General features: G+C 37.2%; 1 protein-coding gene across 1 annotated transcript in view; it reads left to right on the plus strand.

The window, feature by feature from the left end:
* SLC30A9 (solute carrier family 30 (zinc transporter), member 9) overlaps positions 1–10,129 on the plus strand; it is a 74,397-nt gene that overhangs the window by 3,920 nt on the left and 60,348 nt on the right. Inside the window, exon 2 of the mRNA XM_014548711.1 lies at positions 2,802–2,969. Within this exon, the coding sequence (XP_014404197.1) occupies positions 2,840–2,969 (130 nt within the window). The 5' untranslated portion in view covers positions 2,802–2,839. The remainder of the gene's footprint in view (positions 1–2,801; positions 2,970–10,129) is intronic.

Consider the following 10,129-nt stretch of genomic DNA (forward strand, 5'->3'; position numbering starts at 1 on the left):
CCCCGAGGGGTCCCAGACTGTGAGAGGGCACAGGCCGGGCTAAGGGACCCCCCCGAGTGCACAAATTTTTGTGCAGCAGGCCTCTAATTTCTATAATAAAATGTTTTAAAATCTAAGGAGGAAAAAACCCTCGAGGATCAAATCATGGAAACTTTATCTCCTGAAGAAGGATTTTAGACTGTGGAGTAATCCCTCTTTCAACACCTTAGTGCAGTCTCTATAAAAGCATTTCATCAGTGGGTGGGGAAAAAAAGGTGTTGTGGCTTATTGTCTTTGTTGGTAATAATCACAAAAGATATTTCGAATAGGGCTGACAAGACGACACTATTGGCCTGCTGTGAAGATGCTTTCCTGGAGGATGGGTTTCTTGAGAGGATTTGCTTTAGCCTTTGCTTCACTGATTTTGCTGGTAGCCTACATATTTTAATGTGCAAGAAGATACACTGTTATATTTGCTTTTCTCAGCCTTTAAGAAATAGAGGCAAATGACCAAAACTATATTGAGCCTTCAACAGTTATTTGCCAAATGAAAAAGTAAGTTGACATTAAGAAGTTTTTAAAGCATATAAGTTCCAAGCCTGAAACTTGAGTGAATACTTATGCTACCTCTGTTCCTCATGCTTTTCAAATTATCTTCAACATTTACAGTAATTTATTGTGAGATGCCACATCCCGCATGGCTTAGGGTTCGGGATCTGGAGAAGGGCCGCAGGCAAATGATGAGACAAGACAAGAAATAATAATTTGGAAATAATGGGGGGGCAGGTGGAGAGTCCAATTCAAGGGGAAGGACTTCACTGGTGCCCAGGCCCTGCCAACCTTTTATTCAGTTTTGGATACACATATTGCCCTTAGGCAGGCAATTCCGGTAACAGACTGACTATCTTAAAGGTCAGTAAATATTAGTAAACATTTACTTTTAGACTATTTGGTCAGGAAATTGCTTGAGCCACCATTGTCTCGACTAAACAATCAGTGCATAGCTCTGGCCCCTGCCAGAGCTCTAGGTTCACGAGCCTTCTGCGTTCCTTGTTTACACTTTTCTGATAGTGAAGACAATGGGTAGCTTCCAACAATTTATGTTCCTGATGAATTTGCTGAGCCATTAAGAAAATACTATTTTCATTTCAGAAGGCATATATCTGCACATGCACATATATGAACTTACATTTTGTAAGATCATTATTAAGCATTTAGAAAAGTCTTAACTCTTAAATACTTAACCAGCCACTCTTGGAAAAACAATTATCTCATGATATAATTTCATTAATACACCTAAACCTTTAGAAAATACAGGGGGTCCCAGAAAAATGTATACACACTTTATCAACTGATAGCTCAATTTTGAAAATGAAATGTATTGTAATAAACACTGTCTTTATAATTATTCAAAGTGGCTCTAGCCAGTTTGACTCAGTGGATAAAGCATTGGCCTGCGGACCAAAAGGTCTCAGGTTCAAGTCCAGTCAAGGGCACATACCTCGGTTGCAGGCTCCTCCCAGGCCTGGGTTGCCTCCCAGATCAGGGCTCATGCTGGAGGCAACCAATCGGTAGGTTTCTCTCACAACAATGTTTCTCTGTCTTTCCCTCTCTCTCCTACTCTCCCTAAAAATCAGGGAACAAATATCCTCAGGTGAGGATTAACAAAACAATTATTCAAAGTGTGTGTATACATTTTCTGGGGACACCTTATATATGTTATAACTAGACAGGGTTTTGAATTCTTTTAGAAAGAATTATAAGTAGTCATCTATAAAATAAAAGCCTAAGTGACCGTTACGGCAGAACGACCAGTTGCTATGATGCGCACTGACCACCAGGGGGCAGACGCTCAACGCAGGAGTTGCCCCTGGTGGTCAGTGCACTCCTACAGGGAGAGAGCGCCTCTCAGCCAGAAGCTGGGCTCATGGCTGGCAAGCACAGCGGTGGTAGTGGTATCCTCCTGCCTCCGTGGCAGCACTAAGGAGCAGCGAGCCGAGCAGTAAGGAGCAGCGAGCAGGCGGGTAGTAAAGAGTGAGGGGTCCCAGACTGTGAGAGGGTGCAGGCCGGGCTGAGGGAACCCCCCCCCACCCTCCCAGTGCACGAATTTCATGCACTGGGTCTCTAGTATAAAAATAAAAGAGAAGGGTCACATGAGCCTAGAGATAGACAGATTTGCTTTTCTACCACTTCAGGGCAAGTGTGGAATTTTTTTTTTCCTTCTGTATTTCAGCCCTCTAAAGCCCATAGCCAACCCAGATGCAGCAGCTGAAATGCTTCATAATTAATATTCTATTCCCTCAATTAAAATTCCCATAACTCACTTATTGATTATGAAATGAAAGGAATAAATCTGCAGCTAGTAGAAAGAGAACACTTTAATTTTGAGTAGTATAGTATATGGGAGTATTGAGTAGGAAGCCCTCCTGATCTCCCACCTCAAGATTTCTATATCTGAAAAGTACATGCCTTTTTTTTTTTTTACATGTAACCAGCATATAAAATGAGTATTTCAGAATAGCTGAATAGTATGAATTTTTAAAATATATTTTAAAGGTTTCCATGTGATTAAGTTTACAAATGAGAGAAAATAGGAGTATTATCCTTTACTTTTTTCTTTACAAAATTGTATACCTAGGTGTCAGGGAAACACCTCCAGTGGAGAGAGTGGTTTGGCACTGTACATTTGGGTATCTTGCAGTATGAAAGTTTTATTGTTATTCTGTAAAACTATTCTCATTCTAATCATAGTAGGCATGTTTTATTGGGTATAAAAATCCTTGTGAGTTTGTTTGAAATTAAAAGAAATTTTTTTCTTTTAGAATGGCAGAATTTGGTGACATTTGGAAGCTTTTCAAACATGGTTCCCTGTAGTCACTCATACTTTTGTACACTGAGTCAAGTAAAGTTGTATTCTACGAATGTTCAGAAAGAAGGGCAGGGATCAAAAACTCTCCAAGTGGAAAAAATACCATCATTTGATGAAGCAGGTATGTATAAATCTTTTAAAATAATTCTGTATTCTGGAATGGTTTAAGAATATTTGTTTCTTGAATATTTGATAGAACTTACCTATAAAAAATCTTATTGATATTTTTATACAGTTCTGGAATTCTGTAATTCTCTGTCATTGTCCCTTCAAATATTGTCTCTTTCCATTTCTCTGTTATCTCCTTTTGGAACTCTCATTAGAAATATGTTACCTCTTGCTTTATTTTCCATGACTCTAAGCCTGTCATATTTTCTATTACTGAATTTTATATTTCTATTTCTGTCATTTTTATATTTCTATTCTGGCCTGAATTCTGGATTATTTTTTTAGGTCTGCCTAATTCACTAATTACCTCTTCAGTTACCTCTAATCTGCTGATTGATACATATGTTGGGCTTTTAATTATTATAGTTTTCATTTTTAGAAAGTAATTGTTTTTTTACCTTGCTTGGTTAGTCTCATGTTTCTTGCTGATATTTTCAAACTTTTATTAGTTAGCCACATTAAACATAATTTTTATATTCCGACAGAAAATTATACTATCTGAAATCTTTTGGTTCCAATTATATTATCTTTTTTCTTTGTTTCTTGCTTTCATTCATGATACCATATTTGTGTTTTTTAACCAAGAGTTGTTCATTTTCTATGCAGTTCTATATCTTGGAATTATTTGATGTCTTTGGATTGAAGATGTCCTATATTGAGAGTTTGCTTTTTGCCTTTTAGCTGCTAGAATACAACTTGGGACCATATTAAATTCTCTGCTTTTCATTTTTAGACCACATTTGGTAGCATGAATTCAGAGTGCAAATTTGCATGAGGGCTGGTTTATTCTTAGGGTTTTCAGGGAAGTTCCCCGCTCCCCCTCCCCCCCTCTGCTATGTAACAGGAAAGTAGAGGCAGGCATGCTTCCCTGTTGTTCCCTTCTTGTATATTATTTTTAATTCACGGTTATACCAGGTGTGTGGCTTTTTTCCTGAGTATTTTCTGTTAGCAGACACTTTTTTTCTGAGTGTCTCCATCTTGAGCAGAAATAGTCTTCTTCTCTGGTCTCCCATGCCCCTTGTAGCCATGAAGTTCTGTAGAAGCTCAAAAAGTATAAGTTCAACAGAAATCACTAAGGCAAAAACTGGCTTTGGTGTGCTCACTTATTCTATAGAGGCCCAGCTTTTCCTTTGTTTTGCCCTCTTAAGAAAACTTTTTGCTACTTTAGCAATGCATTTGAAAAGATTTTGTTCAGGCTGTCTAGTTTGCTGTGCAGCATTAAAAAGTCCTTTATTCACGTTTTTATTATTTTATTCAAGAAGTATTTATTGAGTACTTTTCATATGGCAGCAAGTGAGAATGACTCTTTGAGTTTATAGTCTATTGCTAAAACAGAAAATTAAGCAAAGAAATATAATACTGTATAGTAAGTCCTGTGATAGGGGAAATACTGTGGGCTGCAGGAACATACTGGGAAGGGCCCCTGAGCTTACTAGAAAGTGGTTAGGAAAGGTTTCCATAAGGAAATATCTAATTAGGGAACTGAATGATATCTAATTAGGTATTGGTGTGATGAGCAGTGGAAAAAGAAGGTAAAATTTACAAGTAATATAGTGTGATTGAAGTAGTGAGTAGCAGTGATGTCGAACCTTTTGAGCTCGGCGTGCCAGCATTTTGAAAAACCCTAACTTAACTCTGGTGCCGTGTCACATATAGAAATTTTTTTGATATTTGCAACCATAGTAAAACAAAGACTTATATTTTTGATATTTATTTTATATATTTAAATGCCATTTAACAAAGAAAAATCAACCAAAAAAAATGAGTTCGCGTGTCACCTCTGACACGCGTGTCATAGGTTCGCCATCACTGCTCTAAACCAAAGCGCCCCCGCTGTACCTAATGTCCGTATTTCCCCTAATGTCCAGAGGTATGCATGTTTAGTAACAAAATACCATTTAACAAAGAAAAATCAACCAAAAAAATGAGTTCGCGTGTCACCTCTGACACGCATGTCATAGGTTCGCCATCACTGGAGTAGAGGATCCTGGTTTTGGGGTTGGTAGTTTTGAAAAATCCAAGGGATGTAACTCAAGAGGTAAACAGTAGTCAGATCAGGGTTTTGTTCAGGAGTTTGGACTTTGTAGGCAATGGAACTCTATTGGTGTATTTTTAGTAGAGGAAATAATTGACCAGATTTAAGGTTTTAGAATGATAACTAGTTGCAGACTGGAAAACAGATTGCAAAGGAGGCAGTAATACAAATAAGGGTCTAGACCAGGCTAATGGCAATGATTCTTTTAAAGGAGTAGATAAACTCAGGAGATTTAGGAGGTGTATAATTAGGGCTTGGTGATTGAATTTGGGGGAATGAAGGAAGGGGTCAAGTAAAGGTCAGTGCCTGGTTACTGCATTGGGCAATTGTGTAGTGATTTCATTGGTTTCTAAAATTAGCAATACCAAAGCTAGATGGAGTGTATTTTGAGAAGATGATTTAATTTTGGTCATCTAAATTGTAGGTGTCTCTGAGACATCTTAACAGATATCTAATAGGCAGTTTGGTATACTACAGACAATCCTCAGAGATATTGTGGGGTCAGTCCAGACCACCACAATAAAGCAAATATTACAGTAAAGTGAGTTATAAACTTTTTGGTTTCCCAGTGCATATAAAAGATATGTGTACACTATATGTAGTCTATTAAGTGTACAATGGTATTACGCCTAAAAAAGGTTTGCACCTTAATTAAAAAATACTTTATTGCTAAAAAATGTTAAGCATCATCTGAGCCTGCAGTGAATTATAATCTTTTTGTTCATGTTGATGAAAACTCATTATCTGTGAAGTGCAATAAAGCAAGGCACAATAAAACAAGCTGTACCTGGTCTAGTCCACTGTGAGACATCATCATCTCTTGACTGGATTACTGCAATAACCGTTTCCCTGGGCTCCCTGCTTCCACTCTGACTTTCTTATTATGTTTCAGTCAAACCATCTCCTTTTGGTTTTTAGGAAACCAAGCTTTTTCTCATTTATAGGGCCTTTGCTCTATTTGCTTTCTCTTTCCAAGGTGTATTTCACCTGGCTGACCTCTGCTGGTCATTACATTGGAGTTGAAATGGCATCTCTGCACATCATTCTTTAATCACTCAATCTAAAGTAGCCACCTAGTCAGTCTTTAATATGATCTTACTTTTAATTCTCTTTTAAATTGTACTCATTACTGACTAGTATTTTCAATATTTATTTACTTCCCACTTGTTTGCAAGCCTAATGACAGCAGGAACTTCAGAGCCCAGAGCAGTGGTTTGCATATAATAAGGGTTTAATAAATATTTGTAAATAAATGAATGTGTAGAATTCTAGCGTGGAGATACAGATTTAGGAGGTGTTAGCTATTCCTAGGTGGTGACTGAAGTCATTGATATGTTTGATATAGTGCAGGGAGAGTGTTTGAAATGAGCTAAAAATCTTTTAGTACAAAACCCCCAATGAGTAGAGACAAATGGAAGAAGAGGAGCTTGCAAAGAATTATTAGGAGGAGCAGCCCAGAGAGGTAGGAGAAAATCCAAGGAGAGTACAGTGTCAGGAGAAGAGAACATTTGAAGAAGAAACCTTTCAAGGCCATCTTTCCCTTTTGAATGTCTTTCACAGGGGAAGGTTTTACAGATTAATTGAGAAACATGTATTCATGTAATGATGTCTTTTTTTCTTCCTTTTCCCTAAGTCTTATACTCCCTTTGGGCTTACTGTGCAATTTTAGCAATTTCTTTTCTTTTTCTTGTGGTGATGGAGAACTGCTGGGGTAAATATTGATTGAGAATTTTGATATTAAAGGATGAAGGAATACAGAGTGTACCGAGTCCTTAAGTTCCAGAAAGCCTATTTATTAGATCATCAAAATGGGAGAAGAAACAAGGGATGAAATAATATAATTAAGGGTAGATTATGTTATAATGCTCTTCTGAGGTGAACTTAGACTCAGGCAAAAAATACTTAATGTTGGTACCTCTATACAAAATACTTGAAATTGAAATCTGTGAATGAGTAGTTTCTTCTACGCTGACTGAAATAAAAATGTTAGTTTATTTTCTTATATTAGAAATATATTGTTTGTGATGGTTTTATTTTGGGCTCAATATTTCAGAATTAGCTTAGGCCAGATTAGATTTTGTTAGCCATCAGGTAGACAGCAAGTAATTGCTTGATTGAAAGATAATTTGTGTATTTAAGAGTTTGAGATTGACTTTTGAATAATTCAAATCCCATGATACAGTCAGGCACAGCTCATTAAGAGGCAGAGATTTGCTAAGGAATCCTTAAGTTTTTAAGGAGCATTCAGATGTTTTAAATTTTAGTAAAATTAGTTTTAATTTTGCTAATGACAGCAGATGTGTGGCAAACAGCCAGGACTTGAGCTTAAAACAAAATGTCTAGAGATATTCATGCATAAAATGTCTGGTTATTTATGAAATCATAAAGATTCTACTCCAGTGATACATGTAAGTTTATTAAGATGGCAGTGTGCAAAATAGGTATCAATACCTATTTTTGAGCCATTTGCTAGCATTTCTTGTTTGTAATTCTTAACACTACATAGTGACATCTAGACAGTCTGTAGTGAGAATTATATCCAGAAATTCTTAGAGGGCCTTATTTTCTGTGTTTGGTTGAATGACTTTGATCATTGTGGAAAGGAGGGCTAGTGAAATGTTTGACAGTAGATTTCAGTTGTTCAGATATTAGGTGAGTGTTGGAAGCTCATTATTCCACCACCCCATTCACTTTTCTCTGCCCTACTCTTTGTTCACCAAAGGAAAAATTTAAGAAATTGATACATAAATTCTAAAAAGATGCTTTAGAATTTGCTTGCTGAGAAGGTAGACAATAATAAAATTATAATAATCATTTAACTGTTAAATGTCAAATGTTAGAAGCTATAGTTATTAAGTAGAAGTGTTTTGAAGCCTATTTTAATTTATCAATATGCTATTGTAACCTACTTAGGATTTGGTGAATAGTTAAAGCCTTTTGGATGCCCTAGCTGGTTTGGCTCAGTGGATAGAGCATTGGCTTGGGGACTGAAGGGTCCCAGGCTCGATTCCGGTCAAGGACACATGCTCGGGTTGTAGGCTCAATCCCCAGTATGGGGTGTGCAGGAGGCAGCCAATCAATGATTCTCTCTCATCATTGATGCTTCTATCTCTCTTTCCCCCTTCCTTCCTCTCTGAAATCAATAAAAAAATATATTTTTTAAAAAGCCTTTTGGAATTTTCTGTAAATGTTTTGGTTATCAAAACAACAAATATACTATTTTAAGTCATTTGATCAGTGGCTTTCACGGAAAAATAATCAAGACATATACTGAAAGTTACATAAAAGATTTTTTACTTTTATTTCAAAGGGAGTTTTACCTTTGTTAGTGTCTAGTCTATTGATATTAATTTATCCATAAAAGCCATGAAAGAAGATAAATCAGAAATTCTGATCAAGATGGCATTGTAAACAGATGCTTTAGTACCTGTTTCACTTCTCACTCATTGGAGTCATAGATAAAATGTAAAAGAGAAAATTGAAGGAACAGCTGGATTAAAAAGAAGACATGCTTATGTCCAAGAAATGGAACAAAAATGCCAAACTCTCTGTCGGTAAGTAGGCACTTGCAGCCAGGAAGGAGTTTGGCTTGTTTGGGGTAATGGATTTGCAGGTGCTACATTCATAGTGAGGTTCTGGAGGCAGACTCACTGTTTGAACTTAGGCACCTATCCTTATGCAGGAGGCTGAAAATAGTCTCTTCTATTTATTACCCAAGGCTTTGTCTTACTGGAGGCGGTAGTAGGGCAGGGTGGTAAGAGGGAACAGGGAACTGAAAACTGCCATTTGCTGGCTTGGAGACTTGATTGAGTGGTAGGAATTCTAACTGCCAGTCTGATATCTGGTTTAGAACAGACTGAGTTCTGAGCCCTGAAGCATGAGGAAGAGGGAAAGGATATAGCCCAGCCGTGGGCAAACTACGGCCCTCGGGCTGGATCCTGCCCGTTTGAAATGAATAAAACTAAAAAAAAAAAAAAAGACCGTACCCTTTTATGTAATGATGTTTACTTTGAATTTATATTAGTTCACACAAACACTCCATCCATGCTTTTGTTCCGGCCCTCCGGTCCAGTTTAAGAACCCATTGTGGCCCTCCAGTCAAAAAGTTTGCCCACCCCGGATATAGCCTATTCAGAATAACATTGCAAATTCCCAAATTAAAAAATATAAGAAGGATCATATTGCAATATATAAATGTTTTTCTGTGCAATTTTGTTTTTGTCTTCTGCCTTTTTTTCTAGTGAATTGTCTTTTATTGATCTGGAGGAATTCTTAAATAGTCTTGATACTTATCGTTTGTTGATTCCAATTGTTGGAAATATCTTCTCAGTCTGAGGCTTTTCTTTCTTTTTTAAATGGGATCTTTTGATGAACAGATGTTCTGAATTCTAAGCAGAATTTATCAATTTTTCCTTGTATTGTTTATACCTTGTTAAGAAATCTGACTCTACCATAAAAATAGGCTTTATTGTTTTGTTAGGCATGTAAACATTGTAACATTAAAGTCATTAATCTACCTGGAATTGGTTGTTGATGATGTGAGGTGGATTCCAATTTACTTTTTTTAATTTTTATTTTTTTTGCCGGGGGGGAAGGGGGGGAAGGTGATTATACAGTAGTTTTAGTAACTACTTCATTCTTTTTTAAAAAATATATATATTTTATTGATTTTTTTACAGAGAGGAAGGGAGAAGGAGAGGGATAGAGAGTTAGAAACATCAATGAGAGAGAAACATCAATTCAGCTGCTTCCTGCACACTCCCACTGGGGATGTGCCCGCAACCAAGGTACATGCCCTTGACCGGATTCGAACCTGGGACCCTTGAGTCTGCAGGCTGACGCTCTATCCACTGAGCCAAACCGGTCAGGGCTTCATTCTTCATTGAATAATATTTCCAGGACAGTTTTTTTTTAAATTAAATCTTTATTGTTCAGATTATTACATTTGTTCCTCTTTTTTGCCCCATAACTCCCCTCCTCCCAATTCCCACCCCACCCTCCGCCCTCACTCCCCACCCACTGTCCTCATTCATAGGTGCACGATTTTTGTCCAGTCTCTTCCCGCATCTCCCACACCC

Source organism: Myotis brandtii, unplaced genomic scaffold, assembly GCF_000412655.1.
Source record: "Myotis brandtii unplaced genomic scaffold, ASM41265v1 scaffold520, whole genome shotgun sequence".
Taxonomy (NCBI): Eukaryota; Metazoa; Chordata; class Mammalia; order Chiroptera; family Vespertilionidae; genus Myotis; species Myotis brandtii.